The following is a 27,993-nucleotide window of genomic DNA, read 5'->3' as shown; positions in this document are numbered from 1 at the left end:
ATCTCTCTTATGTCTTTCTCTATCTGTTTCTCTATCAGTTTTTCTGTCTATCTCTCTTTCAGTCTGTCTCTCACTTCTCTGACTCTTTCTCTCTTTCCCACCCTCCTTTATCTCTGAGAGCAGGAAGAACACTTTGCATGCTGCACAGTGACAGCTTTGTTCCTGGGGGACGTCGTGTCTTCCTCGTTGCATGTCATTGGTCCCCAGAGGCGTCCCATCATGCCGTGTGTTTGTGTAGCTCATTAAGTGCCGTCAGCACAAAGTGTTATTAATGATCATCTGTGTCTCGCTTCTGCTCCTTTTTATTAACAGTGAAATCCACAGCACAACGATTCTCACTTACACATCCTGAGGACAAGCAGAACGAAAAGAAGAAACTTCCTGTAACCACTGGGGAGGAAAGAAAAGAGGAGAGAGACAGAGAGAGACTGAAGAGAATTGTTTATATTTTAGTCCAAAGCCTTTTTCCGCCTTTATTTGACAAACAGCTCTCAGCTAACTTCGCATCATCACACCACCCTATTGTTGATTGATTATCTCTAACAGCACAACATGGAGTGTTTTTTTATTCCGTACATAGTGTGTGTGTGTGTGTGTGTGTGTGTGTGTGTGTTACTTAAACATCATATACATGAGTGAAAATATACATGTTGAATACGTTCACATCAAATACGTTCATTTCCTCCTTATGAACATTTATGGTGCTCATAAGTAATGGCACCCCTTGCATAGGATACACATCCTGCTAAACATAAGTGAGTGAGTGATTTAAGTGTATAAGCTACAAGCCAGCTCTGTGTAAAATATTCGGTGCTCTTGCACTAACTGCTTGTTCTCATCCCTGGAAGAACCCCTCCGTCTCTACGAGGATCTCAGAGGTCAAGAACAGGGAGGTTCAGCATCACATGGATCCATTTATTACTGCACGGATCAGGACTGCCGCGTAGTGTTTTCGATACGTAGTTTTTAGTCAAGACCCAGTGGCAAAGCACTGACTCAGTGCACATCAATACATGACTCATAAGAAAGTGCCCCTGCTTCTTGCCCTCTTGCTTTTTCTGAGAAAATCTCGCATCTTGACTCAGTAAACTGGGAAAAACAGACATGACACGAAATCAAACACGAACACGAGTTACATAAAGACGGAATGGTAAAAGGATCTACAGGACCTAAGAGTGTATCGCAAATAGAAAACGAAACTGAGCTCTTTGACCTTGTTAGTTTGTGTTATCAATGTTATCACAGTGTTATCAATTCAGTTTGATATGTTTCGTGATTTTAATCACAGACAAAATCATAAAGCAGCTTTATAGAAAAATATAAATTCCTGGTATGCATTTCAACAAATGAACTGAAATATAAAGACAAAAAAAATTTAAAAGACAAAAGTCTCGAAGTGGCTCGAATGATACGAATGATTCCTCAGACCAATCATACAACGTTTCTGAAGTTCCCCACTCACAACTTTAATGTATGGAGCTAGTTGAGTTGGCTTACTTTGCTAATCTGCAAATGAGTTTGTAACGTAAATCAAACAAATAATTTTCTCACTGATTAGTGTTATTTATTTCAGTTGTGTTAAGTTAGTTTTAGAATATATATATATATATATATATATATAGTGGTTAGCACTGTCACCTCACAGCAAGAAGGTCCAGGTTCGAGCCCCGTGGCCGGCGAGGGCCTTTCTGTCCGGAGTTTGCATGTTCTCCCCGTGTCCGCGTGGGTTTCCTCCGGGTGCTCCGGTTTCCCCCACAGTCCAAAGACATGCAGGTTAGGTTAATTGGTGACTCTAAATTGACCGTAGGTGTGAATGTGAGTGTGAATGGTTGTCTGTCTCTGTGTTAGCCCTGTGATGACCTGGCGACTTGTCCAGGGCGTAGGCTCCAGCTTGCCTGCGACCCTGTAGAACAGGATAAAGCAGCTAGAGATAATGAGATGAGATGAGACTTTTATTGCCAGGTATGTGAACACACATGAGGAATTTGACTCCGGTTTCACTTAGCTCTCTTAGTACAAACAGATAAAAAAAAGCATAGACAAAAAAACAAAACAAAAAGCTATGTACATATAGAATCTTTTGGTGCAAAATGGTGCATAGTGCAACGATGACTTAGTAAATATAAATATACATTGTGCACAGAATGACGGTATGAGTGTGCAGATATTTCACAGGTGATGTTACTGATATTTGAGTCCGGTTTTAGCTGTTCATCACAGAGACAGCCTGAGGGAAAAAACTGTTCTTGTGTCTGATTGTTTTTGCGTACAGTGTTCTGTAGCGGGGCGGCACGGTGGTGTAGTGGTTAGCGCTGTCGCCTCACAGCAAGAAGGTCTGGGTTCGAGCCCCGTGGCCGGCGAGGGCCTTTCTGTGCGGAGTTTGCATGTTCTCCCCGTGTCCGCGTGGGTTTCCTCCGGGTGCTCTGGTTTCCCCCACAGTCCAAAGACATGCAGGTTAGGTTAACTGGTGACTCTAAATTGACCGTAGGTGTGAATGTGAGTGTGAATGGTTGTCTGTGTCTATGTGTCAGCCCTGTGATGACCTGGCGACTTGTCCAGGGTGTACCCCGCCTTTCGCCCGTAGTCAGCTGGGATAGGCTCCAGCTTGCCTGTGACCCTGTAGAACAGGATAAAGCGGCTAGAGATAATGAGATGAGATGAGATGAGATGAGATGAGATGTTCTGTAGCGTCTCCCAGAGGGGAGAAGTTTAAACAATTTGTGACCAGGGTGTGATTGGTCTGCAGAGATGTTACCTGCTCGTTTCCTGACTCTGGACAGGTACAGGTCTTGGATGGAGGGCAGGCTGACACCAATAATTTTCTCTGCAGACCTTATTGTCCGTTGCAGTCTGTTCTTGTCCTGCTTGGTGACCGATCCAAACCAAATAGTGATGGAAGAGCAGAGAACAGACTGAATGATGGCAGTGTAGAATTGTGTCAGCAGCTCCTTAGACAGGTTGAGCTTCCTGAGCTGGCGCAGAAAGTACAACCTCTACTGGGCCTTTTTGATAATGGTGACTATGTTGGTCTCCCACTTCAGGTCCCGGGAGATTGTGGAGCCCAGAAACCTGAAGGTTTCAACAGCAGTCACAGTGTTGATGGTGATGGGTGGCAGGGTGGGGGGGGGCTCCTCCTAAAGTCCACTGTCATCTCCACAGTTTTGAGCATGTTCAGCTCCAGATTGTTCTGACCGCACCAACAGACCAGCTGTTCAACCTCCCGTCTGTATGCAGACTCGTCACCGTCTCGGATGAGGCCGATGACCATTGTGTCGTCTGCAAATTTCAGGAGTTTAGCAGATGGGTCTCTTGAGGTGCAGTCACTGGTGTAAAGGGAAAATAGCAGTGGGGAGAGCACACACCCCTGGGGGGCGCCAGTGCTGATAGTCCGGGTGCTGGAAGTGATGCTCCCCAGCCTCACCTGCTGCTTCCTGTCAGTCAGGAAGTTTATAATCCACTGACAGGTGGAGGAGGGCACAGTGAGCTAGGTGAGCTTGGTGTGGAGGATGTCTGGAACGATGGTGTTGAACGCCGAACTGGAGTCCACGAACAGAATCCTGGCATACGTCCCTGCAGAGTCAAGGTGTTGCAGAATGTAGTCCAGTCCCATATTGATTGCATCATCCGCTGACCTGTTTGCCCGGTAGGCAAACTGCAAGGGGTCCAGCAGGGGGTCTGTGATGTCCTTCAGGTGTGACAACACCAGTCTCTCGAAGGACTTCATGACTACAGCTGTGAAGGCTACAGGCCTGTAGTCATTCAGTCCTGTGATGGTGGTTTTCTTGGGAACCGGGATTATTGTGGAGCGTTTGAAGCATGAGGGGACGTCACACAGCTCCAGGGATCTATTGAAGATCTGGGTGAAGATGGGGGCCAGTTGATCAGCACAGACCTTCAGACAGGAAGGTGACACACCGTCTGGGCCAGGTGCCTTCCTGATCTTCTGTCTGCGACAAAGCTGACAAACATCCTCTTCCTCTTCACAGATCTTGAGTGCTGGTGTGGGGTCAGAGGCGAGAGGAGGCAGAATAGCAGGGGGTGTAAATGGGTCTTTAATGTCTGAGGGGGGGAGAGGTGTGAATGTGTCAAATCTGCAGTAGAACACATTCAACTCGTCAGCCAGTTGATGGTTCATTGCAGTGTTGGGGGATGGTCTCCTGTAGCTGGTGATATTCTTCAGGCCTCTCCGTGTTTCTGGCCTGTTTGTACAAGACTCTGTCCCCACTTCTGTAGGCCTCCTCCTTGGCCTGGCGAAGCTGCCTGAGTTTTGCGGTGAACCAGGGTTTTTGTTGTTGTATGTGTGGAAGGTCTTGTTGGGCACACACATATCCTCACAAAAACTGATGTAAGATGTCACGGTATCAGTCAGTTCATGCAGGTCTGAAGCTGCAGCCTCAAAAACACTCCAATCAGTGCAGTCAAAGCAGGCTTGTAGTTCCACTTTGGCCTCATCAGACCAACTCCTCACCATCTTGACTACAGGCTTAGCAGATTTCAGCTTCTGCCTGTAGGTCGGGATAAGATGCACAATATAGTGATCAGATAGTCCCAAGGCTGCATGGGGGACTGAGTGGTATGAGTCCTTTAAAACAGTGTAACAATGGTCCATAGTGTTAGTGTCCCTGGTGGTACACTTAATGTGCTGTTTATATCTTGGCAGTTCGTGGCTGAGGTTTGCTCTGTTAAAGTCCCCCAAAACAATGAGCAAAGAGTCTGGGTGGTTTTTTTCTCCATGTTGTTTATCTGGTCAGCCAGGTGTTGTAACGCCTCAGTAACACAAGCCTGAGGAGGGATGTAGACTCCAACCAGAATAAATGAGGAAAACTCTCGCGGAGCATAAAACAGTTTGCAGTTTATGAATAATGTCTCCAGATGAGGACTGCATTATTTGTTTAGAACCATGACATCAGTACATCAACCTTCGTTAATGTAAAAGCAGACTCCACCTCCCCTCGTTTTCCCCGTGAGCTCCGTTTCGCGGTCCGCTCGGTGCAGGTGAAATCCAGGCAGGTGGAGAGAAGTGTCCGGGATGTGCTCACCGAGCCAGGTTTCGGTGAATCACAAGGCAGCAGATCTGTTAAAATCCATGTTGATTGTGTTGAGGAGCAGCAGTTTGTCCATCTTGTTGGCCAGAGAGCGGACGTTAGCTAGGTGAATAGATGGGAGCGCAGTGTGAAACCCCCCGCTGCCTCAGCCTGACGAGCACGCTGGCTCGCTTCCCCCGGTGTCTCCGGCGTTCTCGGCAGAGACCATAGAGAGCTGCTGCTCCTCCAACAAGTAACTCTGGAAAACTTTCCGGATCGATGAAAACCAATGAAAAACTTTACTGGTGGTTATTCCAATGTTTATGAGTTCTTCTCTGGAGTATGTGACCAGAGAAGAAGCACAAGAAACACAACAAATACACAAAAACGTAGAAAGTACGAGAGAGCGAAGTACCAAGGCAACCGTCCGCGGCGCCATCTTTGTGGATTTTATATACACTACAGTTTCATATTGGAGCACTGGACAGGCCATACCCTCAGCAACTTGACATCTGAAAGTGAAGAATTATTCATATACACAAGAGCACTGAATTTTACCCAGCCCGAAATGTCTTATTTAATGACATCACTATGACCACACAAGTGGGGCAACACTTTAAAGTGCATATTCTGGACCAATTTCGTATTTTTTTATATGAAAGTATGTCCCTTTACACACTCCAGAAGGGTAATTTTGCACAAGGCCATCTGTCTACAGCAGAAAAAAATAAAATAAAGCGTGTCTGGAAAAATCCCAAGGGAGTCTGGAGTCAGATTCATGTCGTTACCTGCGGAAGCGCCAGCAGGCTGCACGAGCTTTGCACAGTTTCAGTGCACAGCCTGTGTAGACGAAGCGCTCCCATTTCTCTCTCCTTGTCCAGTCTTTTGGAAAACGATGAGTACTAATCCCATCAAGATTGGTGTTGCTACACCCTCCTACAATACATCTGTTAAGCATTTTAATAATTACGTGATAACGTTGAAGAAATTTGCAGAAAACCACCAGGTTGTTTTCTCATAAACAAGCCAATGCTGACGTAAGATTCAGAGGGAGGCGTCCCGCATGCAATGTCATGAAAATCAATGTTTGCCGGGAAATCCAAATGCCAAGTTTTTTCAGAGGTGGACCAACTCGCCTCAAATGGTTTGAATTCAACTGAATTTTTCTGGTGTTGCGCAAGGTAAAAAAAATTGCAGAGAATGCAGAATGTTACAGATATTTGACCAAAGTTTAATATAAAATAGGAGAATTACATTGATCTTGCTCCTGAATTTACCCATGATATGCAATTTGAAACAAAAGTCCAAGAACATTTACTTGAGAAAACATCCTGTTCTGGGGAAAAGTTCACTGATCTCCATTATAGATCAAGATCATTAATATCACTTATTAATTATCTCTACATAATATCTGTGATAGATAACATAACATTATTTTATATACCTGTACTTTTATGCCAAATTTAAAATGTTGCGTCAGTACTGACCCACTGGGGCACATTTTCTTGACGGTGGTTCTGAGCCAGGAGAAATCCGGCCTCTCTGATGCTCTTTCTCTCCAACAGCTTAGTAAAAGAGCTTCCACACCATCCTCGCACTCCGAGGGGTCCACATGCGGCCGCAATGGCCTGCAACCGCCCTCCTTCACCAGCTCCACTATCTCTGAGGGAGAGAAAAAGAAAAACATTGGAGGGGGAAAAAAAACTGGTGAAATTAATATTACATTCTATGTAAATGAATACATATAATCATTGTTATAAATTATGAATAAATAAATAAAGGAGTATTTTTTTAACAATTCATATCACAATTGACCTTTGCATATTTGTTTTTTCTTGCAAGTACACATATACTTTTTTTTGGGAAGTTTTCAAAGAATTTGTTTTTTTGTATGCGAATGAGACTTCATCAAATTAAGTATGCACACATTTGCATACTTAATAAAAAACAAAAATCAATTCTTTGGATGATGCTGTGAATACCTTAATTCATAGGATCATCTAAATCCCATCTACTGACATTCAAGACTGTTAAGAATGTTTTGTTTTATTGGATTTATTAAGTATGTTGTTGAAGCATTATTCATTTCTCCTGAAAAGACCATGTTATTGCACATTTTTTGTCATTTTCAGTATAAAATCTAAAATAAATCCATGAATTATGAACATTTTGAGATTTGTAATATAATTTTGGTCCTTTTTGTCAGTAACGTAATCGAGAGCACCATTTCCAGCCAGACTACAAACATGGCCGATCTGAACTACAACACCCAAGAACCACATCGCCCTCTATCGCCTGTCTATTAATTACACCTGTCACTCATTTCCTGGTTAATCAGCCCACGCTATATAAACATCTCTCCCACACTCACTCGATGTGAAGTATTGTTCAGTGTCTTACCTGGCATATCAAGCCTTTTTATTTTGCCTGCCTTATTGTGTTCTCGACCCTCGTTATTGTCTCTTTGTTGTTACTCTTTAGTCTAGCCCTTATTACTTTGTCTGCCGATCGATCGACCCCTGTCTGTCCCTCGACTTCGATTTCGTCTAGCGTTTTGGATTTGTTTGCCAGTCTGCGTTCTCCATTCTCCCCTGCACATACATCCATAAGTGCTTGCATCCTGACAATTTTGTGAAGCTGTGGCGATCTCTATGACATGTGGAGATCATGACCAACACCAATGCTGATCTGACACACAGAAAAAGTACTTATTAAAAAATACATTTATTTCCAAAATAAATTTATACTAACAAAAATCACTATTTAAATTTGTCTTTGAAATAAATGCCTTTAAAAGAATGAAAAATACAGTGTCCAAACTTTCAAGTTTGTCGAAACCTCCTGAGAACAGCTCCGCATCATCTCCATGGCAACTCAGAAGGATTCTCTGTAAAAGCCTAATGCATTTAAAAGCAGTTGAATGCGGAGGCTCAGACGCACCTCTGGCCTTCAGGGAGCTGTTAGGGATGTAGAAAGGTCCTCTGCGGTACACCACTTCCTGAGCGATGATGCCAAAACTGTACACGTCTCCTTTCTGAGTGCCATTAGCAGTCACGTTCTGCCTCAGGATCTCAGGAGCTCTCCACAACAGCGCTGAGAAGATGAACACACATTGAAACACACTTCTTCAAACTCTGTCTCAAGAGTTGAATATAAGTTTGAAGTTTACTCACAAATAAATGTAAATGATCAGAAAGATGTTTCTCGACATGTAGTTGAAACTGGAATAATAATATTCTCAAGGGAGTTTAAACAATTAAACCACCATTTGCATTTTTCTGGCCTGGAAATTAGCTCTGCCCTCAGAGGGCAATTCACCTCTCCGGCAGCCAAGGGCTGTAAAATCGCATACTGTTCCTTTAATAATTGTTTGAAAAATTCAAATATGTGTTTGTTTTTTTTTAATCCCCAGACATTCACTCACAGCTCCAGTGGTCCACTGTGCCGGCGTGTCTCAGCTCACTCAGGCCGAAGTCAGTGACCTTGAGGACGAAGCGACTGTCCACCACACAGTTGGAGGAGGACAAGCGGCCGTGGGAATGTAGAGGGCTGCAGTGAAGGTAGTCCATGCCCTAAACCAGGGGTCACATGTCTTCCCTTACTGTTTATTAGTGAGGTAGTGGACAAAACATCCATTATATATCCAATACAAACATTTATCCAGAGGTTGGCATGCTTCTGCAAGTCAAAATCTAGTCTTTTCATTTTAATGCTTATATGATCTGGTTATTCTAAACAGTTAAAGCGTCTGTTTGCATTTTTCTGGCCTGGAAATGAGCTCCACCACCTTGGTGAATGGCTGCACATCCTTGCATCTTTTCTGTAAAAATTAGCTCATGAGACATCCACAGTTTTATTGATTGCAACTGTAATTCACATACTCCTCTTTAAGGAGCTTAATTGGTTATTTTTTTTTCTTTCAGGAAATTTAATTAGCTCTGACCCCAGCTTTGCATATACCGTATTCTTTAAACATAAATTTCTAAATTAAAAATTAATATAAAAATAAATTTCAACCTTAAGCTTTTATTTTCTGAGAACGAGGTCAGAATTTTCCTTAGTGTCAAGCATGTGCATTCCTCGAAGGCTATTTGATAGTCACTGGGAAATTTCAGTTCCACGGAGAATGGGTCATTGGAGATTAATCTCACACACACACACACACACACACACTGCACTATTAGTGATGTACCTTAACAATATCCAGCATGAGGGAACATTTGAAGCTCCAATCCAGCTTAATGGAGTCATTCTTTAAAATGTCCTGACAATTTAAAGACAATGTGTTACGTCACATGCTAGACATTTTATACTTATTTTACAGATAGTTTTATAACACACATTTTCACAGAACTGCACTTCATCATTAAACCACAACTCAAAAACCCCTGCTTTGTTATCTTTAGTCAAAATCGCCAGAATATCGTACAGGTGATATTACATAAGTGCAATATTTAAAGTCAGTGACCTGTGTTCAAAAGTTATGTCAATATGTACATGAGGAAAGTGTATTATGCAGGCTGTACCCAGTTGTTCTGGAAATGTGTTACCCTTAAAGTGTGGGAACTATACAGAGTACCAGTCAAAAGTTTGGACACCCCTTCAAATTCAATAGCTTTTCTTTATTTTTTTAAATGAAGTCACTTCATGTCTTAAAGTAATGATGGATGTCATTTCTCTTTACTTAGTTGTTCAGTTCTTGACATAACATGTATGGATTACTACAGTTGTGGTGTGGAATAGGGCTATTTACTGTATTTTTATTGTTTACTATTTACTATTTGATCTCTAACACATTAAGAAGGCAAGAAACTCATTCACTAATTAACTTTTGACAAGGCACCTGTTAATTGAAACGCATTCCAGGTGACTACCTCATGAAGTTGGTTAAGATAATACCAATAGTGTGCAAAGTGTCATCAAGGTAAATGTTGGCTACTTTGAGGAATTGAAAATATCAAACATATTTTGTTTTAAAAAGTTTTGTTTACCACATAATTCCATTTATTTTTTTCGCGGTCCAAATCCTGCGCTCTGATTGGCTGGCGAGCGGGTCCGTATCCTACGATACGGACCCCGGTTATGGACCTCTGGCGACTCGCTCGTTCACACCAACAACAAACATAGTAGATTTTTTGTCAACATTTATCTTTTTTTATAAGATTTATTTATAAGATTATCAAAAATCTTATAAATTTTTGCCCGCATTGCTCAGGAGAATAGCATTAATTTTACATCATGGATAGCGATAATGACAGTCTTCACAGCGAAAGCGAGTTTTACTACCCTGAGGAAGAAGAAATAAAAGAAAACATTTCAGGAGAAAGCTAAAAACCTGTAATTTGCTAACACCGAGCACAAACATGGCTGAATCCTGAATGACTCCTATTTGTATAAATAGGGGACTACATAGGCAGCAAAATGTAGTATTTTTCCTGCCATGGAAGTGCACTTGTATACTGAGGAGAAAGCAATTTGCATTACAGCTGTGAATGAGGATTCAAAATGGCGGCTCGGCTCGGTTTTCCCTTTCGGGCGCTCTCGTTTTCTGTTAGAATTTGGTAAAGAAAAAAATAAATATATTATTTCTCAGGAGAATAGCATTAATGTTACATCATGGATAGTGATAACGACAGTGTTCACAGCAAAAGCGAGTTTTACTACCCTGAGGAAGACAAAATAAAATAAAACATTTCAGGAGAAAGCTAAAAACCTGTAACTTGCTAACAGTTTGATTTCATTAATTACTGAGGCCCATTTTGGACCATGTTATCCTAATACATAATATTATGTTAGGTAAAAACTTTAAACCAGTACAATCTCTTCAAAGTTTCAACAAATGGCTTTATTTATGCAATATCAAGGTCATAATAATGTATAAATTTGGTCGAGCAAAAACACTGAGCAAAAACATGGCTGAATCCTGAATGACTCCTATTTGTATAAATAGGGGACTACATAGGTGGTAAAATGTAGTTTTTTTTTCCTGCCATGGAAGTGCACTTGTATACAAAGGAGGAAGCAATTTGCATTACAGCTGTGAATGAGGATTCAAAATGGTGGCTCGGCTCGGTTTTCCCTTTCGGGTGCTCTCGTTTTCTGTTAGAATTTGGTAAAGAAAAAAATAAATATATTATTTACCAGCTTAAGGTCGGTCCATATGGTGAAATACCGTGACCTCGGCCCAGAGGACCTCGCTCAGTACTTTCAAGACCTCGGTCATGGTACTTCATGATACGGACCTCCCAGCTGGTAAATAACATATATTTATATTTTCCAGATGTTATTTCATAGTTCTGATGTCTTCAGTTTTGTTCTACAATTTAGAAAAGTCTAAATACAGAAATACCTATGAATGAGTAGAGTAGGGGTGTACAAACTTTTGACTGGTACTGTTGGTGCTGGTTAGTCTTTGCAAAAATTAGTCAATGGTGTGTGAAAACCTGGAGACTTCCTTTAGGGCAGTATTCAGTCAGAATAACTGGTTGCCGTGAGTCCAGGCAAGCTCCAACAAACTTACAGATGTTCTGGTGGCTCATATCTCTGCACTGGTATAAAGATAAGGAAATGAGATACAGTGGTTCTTGATTATTTTCATGATTATCAAATATTTCACCACTAAAATTGACACTGTAAACAAAATCAGAAATCTAACCATTTAATGAAAATGCTAAATACACTTGTGTTGTAGTCTAGAGCAAGACATCCAGTAAAATCATGGAAAATCCTTTTCTAATGATACATTTTAAAGATGGAATAATATTTATTAGGATTTGGACAAATCTGGGGTGGATATTTTGTGATATCATGACTATTTTGACTGAAGCTACTAAAGCGAGCAGCACTGACACAGGTCTTAGCCTGTATGTCTTCAAGATAGAAGTGGTCAGTGTTGTTTGGGAATTCCCAGTGGTTTCATAAAGGCTACACAATAACTATCCAAAACTGTGAATTAAGGCAAAATGCGGCGGCACGGTGGTGTAGTGGTTAGCGCTGTCGCCTCACAGCAAGAAGGTCCTGGGTTCGAGCCCCGGGGCCGGCGAGGGCCTTTCTGTGTGGAGTTTGCATGTTCTCCCCGTGTCCGCGTGGGTTTCCTCCGGGTGCTCCGGTTTCCCCCACAGTCCAAAGACATGCAGGTTAGGTTAACTGGTGACTCTAAATTGACCGTAGGTGTGAATGTGAGTGTGAATGGTTGTCTGTGTCTATGTGTCAGCCCTGTGATGACCTGGCGACTTGTCCAGGGTGTACCCTGCCTTTCGCCCGTAGTCAGCTGGGATAGGCTCCAGCTTGCCTGCAACCCTGTAGAAGGATAAAGCGGCTAGAGATAATGAGATGAGATGAGAAGTCAAAATGCTAAGGTCAAGAGATGCAGTACAACACAACAGAAATGAGATTACAGTCCCAGATGGACTCTATAAGTTGGGACGCTGGACTCAAAATGAATTCTAATTCTTGGGACTATGGACCTGACATGGACTCCATGGATTGCAGCTCTGGACTTGACCCGTATTTTATTGCTGCGGACTCTGGACTTGACCTGGACTTGACAGCTTGGAACTCTGGAATCAACCTGGACACTGAGGCTTGGGACTCTGGGCTTGACCTGGACTTGATATGAACTCTTCAGCTTGGAATTCTGGACTTGATCTGGACTCTACAACTTCAGACTCTGGACTCGACTTGGTCTGTACAACTTGGAATGCTTGACTCTACAGATTGGGACTCTGAACTTGACCTGGACTCCACAGCTTGGGACTTTGGAGTTGACTTGGACTCTACAACTTCAAACTCTGGACTCGACCTGGTCTGTACAGCTTTTGACTCTGGACTGTACAGATTGGGACTTGAGATTTGACCTGGACTCTACAGCTTCAGCCTTAGGAGTCGACCTGGACTCTACAACTTAGGCCTCTGGAATCCACAACTTGGTGCTCTCAGATGCAACATTGACCCTTGACTCAACTCTAAATCTAGAGCTAGGATGTTTGCACTTATCCTGGACTCTATAACCCTTTTTACACAGAGATCCTGCAATATTGCTGTAAAAGAAGATTCCTCAATATTCCAGCTCTGGTTGTTTACAGTGAACCAAATAAAGCTGGCATAAAACTGCACCCGTGTGTATTTTTACATAGCGTGCCAGTGTTCTGGAACCAGAAGCTTGATGTGTGACACAACAGAGCTTCAGCAACTAGTGTGATGTATAATATACTGTGGCAGCGGGGGCGTGGCCAAGCAGCAGTCTGTGAATGGAGGGCGGGGTCGGGGAAGGTAAGTGGCTAAGTCATTCCACCTGCTGTCAATTAGTGTGTGTGTGTGTGTGTGTGTGTTTGTTACAGGGATGGAGCATAAAAGCCTCAGAGAGCAGAGAAAAGGGGCTCCCTTCCGACCACAATGCATGTGTGCGTCTTGAGTGAGTGAGTGAATGCTGAAAAGCTGAAATAAGAAAAATAAAGTGTTTGTGTGTGACCAACAACTCTCACCTGCCATGCTTCTGTGCTCCACCCACATCCGGAATTGCTACATATACACATACTATGATTCAAAAATACAAATACCCGAGTATACCGACGTTGCTTTCAAAACAATAACGGTGGGTGAACTGGGTGTTGAGATGCTTTTGTTAGCTGTGCACATTTGCACCACTCTTCAAATGCCAGCAGAGTTGCTGTATGACCAGAAATATGTTGGAGGAGAAAATGATTTGAGGCAGAAAGGCCTGCAGAGCTTAGATGCCGTAGCCAGAGACGTTTAAAATCACACTGGTCTTGGAAAGAAGAATGTCAGTGTTAAAAATAGCACACCCCTGTTCCGCCATTCCGGCTGTCCCTTTTACACAGACATCAATCCCGCTTCTGTTACTGTCAATCATTCTGCCTCAGAGGAAGTCGTTACACAGAATGTGAAGTTTAATAAAGGCGTAAGATTCCCGCCTTGAACAGGCTGTGGAAAAGGGGGCTTCTGGTATGACTCTGGACTCTCCTTGTGTTAATGATTGAGACTCAGGATTTGACTTCAAATCAAACAAACAACTCGTTACTCATAAAAATCACATATGGGATTAAAAAGTTTGCCACAGAATAATACATAATATGACAAATGGCATCCTAAAATGTCAGGGATTTTTTCAGCAATATTCCTTTAAATTCTCACCCGTTTTAGCTCGGTCAGCAGGTCATTGCTCAGATGCACACTTCTCACACTCAGGAAGCGAACACAGCAAACAGTCCCCTTTACACCAAGCACAGTGAGAGAGCAGAACAGAATTGGGACACGCTAGACTTGTGCAACATTTAACTACATGGCTTTTTGAGTGGTTTGATAAAATCATTTCTGAGGTTAATTATACACGAGGTCAACATGTCCAAATGCTCGAAGGTTAACTGATGCACAAACATGATTACCCCTCTGCAGGGATCAAGAAAAGTCAAGGCCTCGCATACTCACATTATAAACAGCGGTTCGCTGGGCTGAGGGTTTGTCCTGCATGCTGCATATGATGGACTCGAGTGAGGCCTGTATGGATTTGCATCCCAGTAGCTGGGTCTGGTTGGAGCAAGAGACAGTGTAAATGGAAAATCTAACTACCTTAAAAGTGAGCTACCAAAATTACTTATTTAGAGTGCGTGCAAAATGTCAGCTTGCTGAATGGCACTGATGCAACCGCATGAGCATGGAATAAGTGTAGTGAAAGGCCTATCATTATGACCAGATGTAAAACCACAATTAATGACATAAAGAGAACGACATGCAGTGCAACACAGAGCAATTTATCATGCAGTTATTAAGTGTTTAAAATTTCAATGGAATAAGACGCTCAGTGTCATGTTGTCATGTGGTGATTATACCACAGCAAATATTCAACACTATCATTTTTAAAAGTTTATGATAGAACACATCATACTTTTTAACCCATTTATAGTCGAATGTAATGATGTTGAATATCCGTAAAACAAGTTCCTCTGCTCACTAATGTTCATGTAAACCTGTGTTTTGCAGCTGCTTCAGATGATACTGGACTTTCTACACACAAAAAAAAAGTCCTTTAACAATGATTAAAATGGTTGCCAAAAGCCACAAGGATCTGAAGAAGATATCAGCTTAGTGTGTAAGATTATCCACAATCTCTGTTTATCAACCTCTCACCTTGTCTGCAACTGCAGAGCAGCGAGACTCCATCATAATGACATCATTGGCATCGATCTTCCACAACATCATGGAGGCCTTCTGCTGCAGTTTGTACTTCCTGTTAACAAGATTCACAATTCTCAGTTCTTCTTCCAAGCTTTCTTTGATGGTTCTTCAACCATCTAAGAGAAGGTGCAAGCTAGACTCTCGGTTCACCTATACCCTGGCTTATTCATGCAGTTATCCACAATGCATAGTGGAGAATCTCCAGAGGAGAATCAAGCAGATACAGGTCAAGGGCTTCAGTTCTCATCAAACATCTGATTTGATTGAGAACAGAGGAGAAAAAGCCCAGACTGGTTTGAGACAGCAGGAAGACTACAGTAACTGAAATAACCACACTTGATAAACATGGTGAGCAGAAGAGCATGCCAGAATGTACAACATATTGAGCCTTGAGGAAGATAGGCTACAACCACAGAAGACCACATGGGGTAACACTCCTGTCAGCCAGGAACTTCAATCTGAGGCTTCAGTGGACACCAAAACTGGACAGTTGAGGACTGGATAAAGACCAAGTGATGCTTTTCCAATATTCAACCATCCAGTTGAGGTGAAATTGTTCCCACGGTAGCCTGAGATCACACTTTTCCCCATTCTGAAGTTTGATCTGAACAACTGAAGCTCCTCACTTGCATCTACAAGAGGTTATGCATTGAACTTCTGACACATGATTGGTCAATTGGATAATTGAATGAATGAGCAGGTTCCTAAATCATGAATCTAACAAAATGTAAGAAAAAGTTATGTTTACACAATTGATTGATTGATTGATTGATTGATTGATTGATTGATTGATTGATTGATTGATTGAAATCCAGCACTAAAAGTTTTTCCCTTGAAGATGGAGCAGGATGCAGCCTACAGAGTGTTCCATAAATCCACGATCACCACACTGTCTCCACATCTGAAAGCACTTTTATTGCTTCGTTTATTCTTATGTAAGTTCATTACTAGTCACGCCAAGTCATGTTTACATTCCAGCCGAAGCTTCATTTACTAATATTCAGTCTCTGAAACGAAAAACATAATCTAAAAATAGCTTTATGCCTCGTTTACTCTTACGTAAGCGGGTTAAGGTGCATTAATCTTTTCCATCACTGCTTATATCCATGCCCAGCTAAATATTGGAAACAAACTTGAATTAGTCAGAGGGTAGATTTGGGATCTGAACATGCCTGAAATATTTTCCAGTTCCAAATACATATAGGATCGTTGATATTAGACACATTGAGAAAATGAATAGAAATGTCTAGAAAGGTTTAGTAATAATCATATATGTATATTTGGGTTATTGGAATCTTTTATGAGGAAATAATCAATCTGACTATATTCAGATGTTTTGCAATGTGAATTTTTTTTTTAATGATATAGATATAAATATCTGTTCTATCATTTTGTATCTTGAAGGGTGTGTGTGTGTGTGTGTGTGTGTGTGTGTGTGAGAGAGAGAGATTTCTTTTTAGATTTATTTTATGCATGATAACTTTGGTTACTTTTTTTCTAATAAGTGATTTTTAGAAAAGAAAAAAAATTCAACACCAAACTTGTGCCTTAAAGGGTTAATAGACATATATTTACAACCCCGATTCCAAAAAAGTTGGGACAAAGTACAAATTGTAAATAAAAATGGAATGCAATGATGTGGAAGTTTCAAAATTCCATATTTTATTCAGATTAGAACATAGATGACATATCAGATGTTTAAACTGAGAAAATGTATCATTTAAAGAGAAAAATTAGGTGATTTTAAATTTCATGACAACACCACATCTCAAAAAAGTTGGGACAAGTCCATGTTTACTACTGTGAGACATCCCCTTTTCTCTTTACAACAGTCTGTAAACGTCTGGGGACTGAGGAGACAAGTTGCTCAAGTTTAGGGATAGGAATGTTAACCCATTCTTGTCTAATGTAGGATTCTAGTTGCTCAACTGTCTTAGGTCTTTTTTGTCGTATCTTCCGTTTTATGATGTGCCAAATGTTTCTATGGGTGAAAGATCTGAACTGCAGGCTGGCCAGTTCAGTACCCGGACCCTTCTTCTACGCAGCCATGATGCTGTAATTGATGCAGTATGTGGTTTGGCATTGTCATGTTGGAAAATGCAAGGTCTTCCCTGAAAGAGACGTCGTCTGGATGGAAGCATATGCTGCTCTAGAACCTGGATATACCTTTCAGCATTGATGGTGTCTTTCCAAATGTGTAAGCTGCCCATGCCACACGCACTAATGCAACCCCATACCATCAGAGATGCAGGCTTCTGAACTGAGCGCTGATAACAACTTGGGTCGTCCTTCTCCTCTTTAGTCCAAATGACACGGCGTCCCTGATTTCCATAAAGAACTTAAAATTTTGATTCGTCTGACCACAGAACAGTTTTCCACTTTGCCACAGTTCATTTTAAATGAGCCTTGGCCCAGAGAAGACGCCTGCGCTTCTGGATCATGTTTAGATACGGCTTCTTCTTTGAACTATAGAGTTTTAGCTGGCAACGGCGGATGGCACGGTAAATTGTGTTCAAAGATAACGTTCTCTGGAAATATTTCTGAGCCCATTTTGTGATTTCCAATACAGAAGCATGCCTGTATGTGATGCAGTGCCGTCTAAGGGCCCGAAGATCACGGGCACCCAGTATGGTTTTCTGGCCTTGACCCTTATGCACAGAGATTCTTCCAGATTCTCTGAATCTTTTGATGATATTATGCACTGTAGATGATGATATGTTCAAACTCTTTGCAATTTTACACTGTCGAACTCCTTTCTGATATTGCTCCACTATTTGTCGGTGCAGAATTAGGGGGATTGGTGATCCTCTTCCCATCTTTACTTCTGAGAGCCGCTGCCACTCCAAGATGCTCTTTTTATACCCAGTCATGTTAATGACTGTGGCAGCGGGGGCGTGGTCAAGCGCCGGTCTGTGACAGGAGGGCGGAGTCAGGGAAGGTAAGTGGCAGAATCACTTCACCTGAGAGCAATTAACCTGTGTTTGTGTGTCTTCCCAGCAACCACGCCCTATATAAGGAGAGAGAGAGCAGAGGAAGTGAGCTCTCTCCCGCACCAGATGACTTGTGTGTGTGTGTGTGTGTGTGTATGCATGTGGCTGGGAGAGTATATTGCTATGACCTATTGCCAATTGACCTAATGAGTTGCAATTTGGTCCTCCAGCTGTTCCTTTCTTGTACCTTTAACTTTTCCAGACTCTTATTGCCCCTGTCCCAACTTTTTTGAGATGTGTTGCTGTCATGAAATTTCAAATGAGCCAATATTTGGCATGAAATTTCAAAATGTCTCACTTTCGACATTTGATATGTTGTCTATGTTCTATTGTGAATACAATATCAGTTTTTGAGATTTGTAAATTATAGCATTCTGTTTTTATTTACAATTTGTACTTTGTCCCAACTTTTTTGGAATCGGGGTTGTATTCAAGCAGACATTACCTGTATAGAATACCGACTGAAACAGTTCCTGCAACAATCAATCCCACAATAAGACCCACCGCAATTGAAAATCTGCTCTCTGAAACACACAAAACAGAGACATACAATGGGCATCTTTCATCTTTCAAAAACTTCAACTAGAAATTGAAGGCTCGCCTGGAGAAACCCTTGTTGCATAAGCATTGTCACACTTATTACTTCCAACTATCTGCTGAAGGCTGGACAGAAGGCAGTACATTGCTTCAAAAAATATGCTATATAATATAATAATTTAAAAAGAAAGTCAGATCTATATTCCAATAAGATGGAGTTTCAGATCTGGAAGGCAGGAGTGAATAATTCAGGACAATTTCTATATTTTTCTCACCATTCTTCATCATTTTTAATCAAATCAGAAGAGCAGAGGTCATGAAGCTCTCATTTGGTGAAGTGGAAAGAAGTTCAAGCGCATGATCTGACCCCAAAGCTCAGGGTACGGGCCAAATCTGGATCACTAGTGCCCCCTGTTGATCTGAAATGTTCAACTGCAACAACTCCAGAGCAGGACAGATTTATGTTTGCATTCATATTTATGGAATTTGGCAGATGCTCTGATCCAGAGAGACTTACAGAAGTGCTTTTAGGTCTCTATTAATAAATATATCCTTGCACCGGATGTTCACAAGGCCACGGACTGGAGTACTATCAATCTAAAAATTCTACAGAGAGGTGAGATAGAATAAAAACACAGAGATGACACAAGAATCTATCTATCTATCTATCTATCTATCTATCTATCTATCTATCTATCTATCTGTCTGTCTGTCTGTCTGTCTGTCTGTCTGTCTGTCTGTCTGTCTGTCTATCTATCTATCAAATTGTGAATTTAAGCACTCAAAAAAGAGTTAGGTCTTTAGTCAGATACTTCCTAATTACTTGTAGAAAGGAGAAAAAAACATCAATTTGGGATTTTTTTCCCGCCCAAAACTTAATACATTTGCTAATTGTTCTTTTATATTTGAGTGTAAAATCAGACTTTTTTTTTTTACAGGAAAAGGGAAAACAATTAGAAAAATTGTCTTAGTGTGTGAAATCAGATGAGATGTAGATGTTTTTATTTATAACGATGTTACTTTGTGTTGAAGACTTGTAAAGTGTAAAATATAAATTACACACACACACACAGATAAAGATGTCGGGTTTTTTTTTTGACAAGGCACACCTGTTAATTGAAAAGCATTCCAGGTGACGACCTCATGAAGCTGGTTAAGAGAATCCCAATAGTGTACAAAGTGTCATCAAGGTAAACGCTGGCTACTTTGAAGAATCGAAAATATCAAACATTTTGTTTTTTAACACTTTTGTTTACCACATAATTCCATATGTTCCAGATGTTATTTTATAGTGTGGATGTCTTCAGTTTTGTTCTACAAGGTAAAAAATACAAAATACACGAAAAAAACTACTGTATGAATGAGTAAAGTAGGGGTGTACAAACTTTTGACTGATACTGTAGGTATAAATTAATTGCCCTGAGTGTTGTGGTAAATATTTGTTGCTAGTGTTCACAATTTCATTTATTAAATAATAAAACACTGTTTTGCTGTTTTCGGAAAATATTCAACGATGGAGTGGTGTGATGATCCGGTGTTACTGTCTCCACCTGATGTTTAGCATGTCCTGTAGTTCCTCACATGCTATAGTAATTTGTTAAACATGAGTTTCAATAACTTTTTATTGCTGTCACATTGGACCCTGTACTATCTGTTTATGGTGACACTGAACAGAACCGGTACCTGTGCTGGTGCAGAGTTCTCCTTTAAATCCACATGGAGGGGAATCTTTAGGGGGACTCTGCCTTCCTCCAGGCCAGCTGATGTGAATTCCTTCCACTGCTTCATACACTTTACGGGTCCCAAAGTAGTTAGCAATGACCTACAACAAGGAAGAGGATTTGCATAATGTTGTGTGTGTTCACAAGTACTGAATCCTGATGGATAGTGTGTGTGTGTGTGTGTGTGTGTGTGTGTGTGTGTGTGTGTGTGTGTGTGAGAGAGAGAGAGACAGCGAGAGATAGAGAGACCTGACACTGGCTGTCACTGCCCTGCATGTGTTTCAGCATATAAGCTGACTCACGGTCCCCGCTAGCATCAATCATCACGTCTCCTTGGATACCTGGTGGAAAGGCCACAAAAAAACATCCCATAATAATATTCTCTGAACTGAAATATATCTACTACTTTAAAGTCAGTCCTCTCTGGAAAAATAAATCACTTTATGGCACAAAAATTCAGATTAGACATGTCAGATGTTTTGATTAACCCATGATGGTTCTGTTCCACATCCGCTGTGTGACCTCAGAACCGTTAAACGGGTCAGAGTTCTCAATCAATGTTTCATGCAAAGCCTGAGCATAAATCCAGACGCTGTCATGAGCAATCGCTGCCAAAACTGATACCTGTGAGAGGACATCAGGAAAGACATAATGAGAGAACAATAGTCATCAATGAGATCTCAGTGCATATTGTGGTCCTAAAATTCTATTTATTTATTTAATGTCTATTTATGCAAAAAAAAAAACTAAATGCTACTACTTTTATACAACCCCGATTCCAAAAAATTTGGAACAAAGTACAAATTGTAAATAAAAACGGAATGCAATGATGTGGAAGTTTCAAAATTCCATATTTTATTCAGAATAGAACATAGATGACATATCAAATGTTTAAACAGAGAAAATCTCATCTCATCTCATTATCTCTAGCCGCTTTATCCTTCTACAGGGTCGCAGGCAAGCTGGAGCCTATCCCAGCTGACTACGGGCGAAAGGCGGGGTACACCCTGGACAAGTCGCCAGGTCATCACAGGGCTGACACATAGACACAGACAACCATTCACACTCACATTCACACCTACGGTCAATTTAGAGTGACCAGTTAACCTAACCTGCATGTCTTTGGACTGTGGGGGAAACCGGAGCACCCGGAGGAAACCCACGCGGACACGGGGAGAACATGCAAACTCCACACAGAAAGGCCCTCGCCGACCCCGGGGCTCGAACCCAGGACCTTCTTGCTGTGAGGCGACAGCGCTAACCACTACACCACCGTGCCGCCTAAACAGAGAAAATGTATCATTTAAAGAGAAAAATTAGGTGATTTTAAATTTCATGACAACAACACATCTCAAAAAAGTTGGGACAAGGCCATGTTTACCACTGTGAGGCATCCCCTTTTCTCTTTACAACAGTCTGTAAACATCTGGGGACTGAGGAGACAAGTTGCTCAAGTTTAGGGATAGGAATGTTAACCCATTCTTGTCTAATGTAGGATTCTAGTTGCTCAACTGTCTTAGGTCTTTTTTGTCGTATCTTCCGTTTTATGATGCGCCAAATGTCTTCTATGGGTGAAAGATCTGGACTGCAGGCTGGCCAGTTCAGTACCCGGACCCTTCTTCTACGCAGCCATGATGCTGTAATTGATGCAGTACGTGGTTTGGCATTGTCATGTTGAAAAATGCAAGGTCTTCCCTGAAAGAGACGTCGTCTGGATGGGAGCATATGTTGCTCTAGAACCTGGATATACCTTTCAGTATTGATGGTGTCTTTCCAGATGTGTAAGCTGTCCATGCCACACACACTAATGCAACCCCATACCATCAGAGATGCAGGCTTCTGAACTGAGCGCTGATAACAACTTGGGTTGTCCTTCTCCTCTTTAGTCCGAATGACACGGCGTCCCTGATTTCCATAAAGAACTCCAAATTTTGATTCGTCTGACCACAGAACAGTTTTCCACTTTGCCACAGTCCATTTTAAATGAGCCTTGGCCCAGAGAAGACGTCTGCGCTTCTGGATCATGTTTAGATACGGCTTCTTCTTTGAACTATAGAGTTTTAGCTGGCAACGGCGGATGGCACGGTGAATTGTGTTCACAGATAATGTTCTCTGGAAATATTCCTGAGCCTATTTTGTGATTTCCAATACAGAAGCATGCCTGTATGTGATGCAGTGCCGTCTAAGGGCCCGAAGATCACGGGCACCCAGTATGGTTTTCCGGCCTTGACCCTTACGCACAGAGATTCTTCCAGATTCTCTGAATCTTTTGATGATATTATGCACTGTAGATGATGATATATTCAAACTCTTTGCAATTTTACACTGTCGAACTCCTTTCTGATATTGCTCCACTATTTGTCGGCGCAGAATTAGGGGGATTGGTGATCCTCTTCCCATCTTTACTTCTGAGAGCCGCTGCCACTCCAAGATGCTCTTTTTATACCCAGTCATGTTAATGACCTATTGCCAATTGACCTAATGAGTTGCAGTTTGGTCCTCCAGCTGTTCCTTTTTTGTACCTTTAACTTTTCCAGACTCTTATTGCCCCTGTCCCAACTTTTTTGAGATGTGTTGCTGTCATGAAATTTCAAATGAGCCAATATTTGGCATGAAATTTCAAAATGTCTCACTTTCGAAATTTGATATGTTGTCTATGTTCTATTGTGAATACAATATCAGGTTTTGAGATTTGTAAATTATTGCATTCCATTTTTATTTACAATTTGTACTTTGTCCCAACTTTTTTGGAATCGGGGTTGTACTTTTCATACAGTTAATTTTAATAATATAGTTTAATGTAGTTGCAATTAGTCCCAGTTGTTGTGTTCAAACAGACTGCATTAATTAACATTTAGTTTTTATGCCAATGAGCACTAGTGAAGCATTTATTTTATAAACTTTGCTTTAACTCTTTACCCCTTAATGATGACATATGATGACCCCGTATATATCCCATAATGACGACATATGACACCTTGTCTAAAACCTTGTCAAAACCTTGTCTTTAGACTTTTTTTCTTGTAAATATGTTCTAAAGATGAACAGTATATACATATACAAGGGTTGCTGTAGCAACTGCTTTAAGGAGTAAAGAGTTAAAGATAAAAGGATGATATATGTGTGTATATATATATATGTGTATATATATATATATATATATATATATATATATATATATATATATATATATGTATGTATGTATATGTGTGTGTGTTATTTACCAGCTGGGAGGTCCGTATCGTGAAATACCATGACCGAGGTCTTGAAAGTATTGAGCGAGGCCCTCTGGGCCGAGGTCAGTATTCAAGGCTGAGGTCACGGTATTTCACCATACGGACTGACCTTAAGCTGGTAAATAATATATTTATTTTTTTCTTTACCAAATTCTAACAGAAAACGAGAGCACCCGAAAGGGAAAACCGAGCCAAGCCGCCATTTTGAATCCTCATTCACAGCTGTAATGCAAATGGCTTCCTCCTCGGTATTCAAGTGCACTTCCATGGCAGGAAAAAAAACTACATTTTGCCGCCTACGTAGTCCCCTATTTATACAAAATTGAGTCATTCAGGATTCAGCCATGTTTTTGCTCGGTGTTAGCAAATTACAGATTTTTAGCTTTCTCCTGAAATGTGTTATTTTATTTCTTCTTCCTCAGGGTAGTCAAACTTGTTTTCGCTGTGAAGACTGTCGTTATCGCTATCCATGCTGTAAAATTAATGCGATTCTCCTGAGAAATGCTGGCAAAAATTTATAAGATTTTTGATAATCTTATAAATAAATCTTATAAAAAAAAGATAAATGTTGACAAAAATGCTACTATTTTTGTTGTTTTTGTGAACGAGCGAGTCACCAGAGGTCCGTAACTATGGTCTGTACCATAGGATACGGACCCACTCACCAGCCAGTCAGAGCGCAGGATTTGATGGAAACCGGACCGCAAAAAAAAATATAGTTATTCTGAGACATGAGTTATCTCGGTGAGTGCTTTAGTTTCTCCTGCAAGGATGAAGATAATCAGGTTCAGCTCAATTTGTATTTAAATCACTCGCTTCCTTTTAAAGAGCCCTGAAGCTTTAAGTAATAAAACTAAAAACATTTATTTCAAAAATCAAGATGAAGGTTTATGGTTTAGTTTATTGTATATGACGATATAATGACAATATCGTATATTTATGTTATTTATAGCTTGTGACAGTCAAGAAATTTTATAATAAAAACAAATAAATGCATCTAATATTTTATTAAACAACTTTATTTAATTTAAAAATAGTTTTTAAAAAATCACATATGTTGTGGTGTTAACTACATGTTTGTTTGTTTGTTTGTTTGTTTGTTTGTTTTGTTTGTTTGAAATAGGCCCAGGACTGGTCTGTTCTACTAGATTATATCATTGTACAGAATATTTCACCACTGAACTAACCTTCTCATGAGGTTCATATGTGTATCCAAAATCCTGCTTTGACCTCTCAATGACGTCTTCAGCGAAACCTCTGTAACGCTCATCGTCAGGCTTGTACATAGACACGATAAAAAGTGCCTGATAGGCCTGCTTTGTCACCGAGTCATACTTATCTCCTAAATATAAAAAAATCCTCAATGTTAAACAACTTGGTACTTTTTCATCAAGCGAGATTAATATTAATGTTTGAGTAAGGCACCTTGTTCCCATTCGAAACTCCCAAACATTTCATCCTGATTGAAGGGCATGAAACAGAAGAAAACAAATTCTCCATGGGTCAGACCTTGACCATGAGCTGAGATCATTAAACTGCGCACCACCTCACCATGAGCTGAGATCACGACAACTACACCACAAAAGAAACATTAAAAGGCAGCAAGGTGAAACTTAAATCCACAAACACTAAAAAAAACTTATTCTACCACAAAAAGTGACTCAGAGTTCATAACTATGAGTTTCTTCTTAAACCATTACTCTAAAAGTTCATAGCTGTGAGACTGTTCTAATATTGTGACTCAAAGTTACAGGTATGTTCTTAAATCTGAGCTCTTAAAGTTCATGGTGACAAGTTTCTTCTTAAATTGTTTTTCTATAGGTTCATAGCTATGAGTTTCTTCTTAAACCATCAGTCTAAAAGTTCATAGCTAAAAGTTTATTCTTAAATTGTGCCTCTAAAATTCCATAGCTGTTAGGTTCTTCTTAAACCATCAGTCTAAAAGTTCATAGCTCCAATTTCTTCTTAAATTGTTGGTCTAAAAGTTAATAGCTCTGAGTTTCTTCAATTCTGGCTCAAAAGGATTGTAGCTATGGGTTTCTTCTGACACAATCAGTCTCAAAGTTCATAGCTACAAGTTTCTTCTCAAATTCTGATTCTGAAAGTTCTTAGCTATGAGTTTCTTCATATATTATGACTCAAAGTTGCAGGTTTCTTCTTAAATCTGGGCTCTAAAAGTTCATAGCTACAACTTTATTCTTAAATTGTGCCTCTAAAATTTCCTAGGTCTTAGGTTCTTCTTAAACCATCAGTCTAAAAGTTCATAGCTCCAATTTCTTTTTAAATTGTGATTCTAAAAGTTCTTAGCTATGAGTTTCTTCCTACATTAAGACTCAAAGTTACAGGTTTCTTCTTAAATCTCAAAGTTCATAGCAATGAGTATATTCTTAAATTATGACTCTAAAGGTTTATAGGTTTATTGTTGTGAGTTTCTTTTGAAAATTGTGGCTCAAAAAGTTCATAGGTTGGAGTTTCTTCTTTAAAACCATCAGTTTAAAGGTTCATAGCTACAAGTTTCTTGTTAAATTGTGGCTCTCAAATGTCATAGTTCTGAGTTTCTTCTTAAGTTGTGCCTCTAAAAGTTCATAGTTTGATTTCTTTCTTACAGTATGGCTCTTAAAGTTAATGGCTACAGATTTCTCCTTAAATTGGGGCTTTGAAAGTTCATATCTCTGAGGTTCTTCTTAAATTGGGCTCTAAAAGTGAGCAGCTACAAGTTTCATGTTACAGACACAAAACTAATCTTCAGAATAATTGCAAACAGCATTGAGTTGAAACTTAAATCAATAAACTTAAATCTATATTCATTTTTGTCATTCATTAAAAAAAAACCCACAGTGCTTCACTTACTGCGAGACGAGCTGGAGATCTCATTCAGAATGCTCAAGTGAAGCACAGTGGAATTATGGGTAGGAGGACTGTCGATTTCTAGATACTTCACCACTGTGATCTGATCCTTCTCTGCTTGGTATCTTTACAAAAATCAATAATAAAAAGAATAAAAGCAGAGTCAGAATGAAAGACCTCAAGTCAAGCATTAAAAATGATTCATATTTATAAATGTATATAATGAATATTAATTTATTTATTGTTTTTCTTATCTTTTTATTATTTTTGAAATGAATGTTAATAATATGTGTTATTTACCAGCTGGGAGGTCTGTATCGTGAAATACCATGACCGAGGTCTTGAAAGTACTGAGCGAGGCCCTCTGGGCCGAGGTCAGTATTCAAGGCCGAGGTCACGGTATTTCACCATATGGACCGACCTTAAGCTGGTAAATTATATATATATATATATATATATATATATATATATATATATATATATATATATAATTTTTTTTTTTTTTACCAAATTCTAACAGAAAACGAGAGCGCCCGAAAGGGAAAACCAAGCCAAGCCGCCATTTTGAATCCTCATTCACGGCTGTATGCAAATGGCTTCCTCCTCGGTATACAAGTGCACTTCCATGGCAGGAAAAAAAAAACTACATTTTGCCGCCTATGTAGTCCCCTATTTATACAAAATTGAGTCAATCAGGATCCAGCCATGTTTTTGCTTGACATTGGCAGCAGTTAGAGGTTTTTAGCTTTCTCCTGAAATGTTTTTTTTTATTTTGTCTTCCTTAGGGTAGTAAAACTCGCTTTCGCTGTGAACACTGTCATTATCGCTATCTGTTTTGCGCACTGTCATTTGGTGGAGGGTAGAAAACGTCAACACATGGGTGATCACAAGTAATGTTGCTCAGCTGATTAGGTGGGTGGGGACACTCACCTGGTTTGGTGTTTTGGCTTGCCGTTGGCTGGTAATATTCCGTGAAATGTGTTGATAAACGGGAGCGAGCACGTACAGAGACAAAATCCAATTGCATGCTGGAAGAGCGACGCACATCACCGGTAAGGTGCTGGGTTTAATATTCTCTCGCTGGTTTGTTGTTAACTGCTTGATCGTCAGCTGCTGTTTTTCAACTGGTCAGAAGTTAATGACTTTGTCACTATGGTCGCTTGGCTAGTGCGTTGTTTTAATCCTCCGATTAATGCTTAAGTTTACTTGTCTGAGATGACGGGACAAACTTTTGAATGGAAGCGCTATTGCACTTTGCTTCCTGATTCGCGTTGCATTCTGGGGGCTGTAGTCGTAGTTATTTCCAGTAGTGCATGATGGGAGATGTGGTTCACTTACTCGGCTTTGTAAATGGGTTCTTGTCTCTGCTACTTTGAACGTGATAATTGTAGTAATGGCTCTGGTGTTGTGTATGTAACGAAATGGATTAAGTGTAATGTCTGTT

The 27,993-nt window shown here is 40.4% G+C and overlaps 1 protein-coding gene across 1 annotated transcript in view; it reads right to left on the bottom strand.

Annotated features, from left to right (window-relative positions):
• The window catches only part of si:dkey-37g12.1 (atrial natriuretic peptide receptor 1), a 61,686-nt gene that overhangs the window by 14,563 nt on the left and 19,130 nt on the right, over positions 1-27,993 (bottom strand). Inside the window, exons 6-20 of the mRNA XM_060917187.1 lie at positions 26,553-26,674; positions 25,128-25,274; positions 24,890-25,044; positions 20,955-21,090; positions 20,716-20,807; positions 20,429-20,567; positions 18,654-18,732; positions 15,171-15,270; positions 14,472-14,564; positions 14,178-14,255; positions 11,468-11,572; positions 9,217-9,288; positions 8,449-8,596; positions 7,965-8,117; positions 6,508-6,686 (exon numbers count right to left, since the gene is read on the bottom strand). Of these exons, the coding sequence (XP_060773170.1) occupies positions 6,508-6,686; positions 7,965-8,117; positions 8,449-8,596; positions 9,217-9,288; positions 11,468-11,572; positions 14,178-14,255; positions 14,472-14,564; positions 15,171-15,270; positions 18,654-18,732; positions 20,429-20,567; positions 20,716-20,807; positions 20,955-21,090; positions 24,890-25,044; positions 25,128-25,274; positions 26,553-26,674 (1,798 nt within the window). The remainder of the gene's footprint in view (positions 1-6,507; positions 6,687-7,964; positions 8,118-8,448; positions 8,597-9,216; positions 9,289-11,467; positions 11,573-14,177; positions 14,256-14,471; positions 14,565-15,170; positions 15,271-18,653; positions 18,733-20,428; positions 20,568-20,715; positions 20,808-20,954; positions 21,091-24,889; positions 25,045-25,127; positions 25,275-26,552; positions 26,675-27,993) is intronic.

The sequence above is a fragment of the Neoarius graeffei genome, chromosome 3 (assembly GCF_027579695.1).
Source record: "Neoarius graeffei isolate fNeoGra1 chromosome 3, fNeoGra1.pri, whole genome shotgun sequence".
NCBI classification, from domain to species: domain Eukaryota; kingdom Metazoa; phylum Chordata; class Actinopteri; order Siluriformes; family Ariidae; genus Neoarius; species Neoarius graeffei.
The sequence above is the reverse complement of the archived record's forward strand: the minus strand, read 5'-3'. Positions and strand labels throughout refer to the sequence as shown.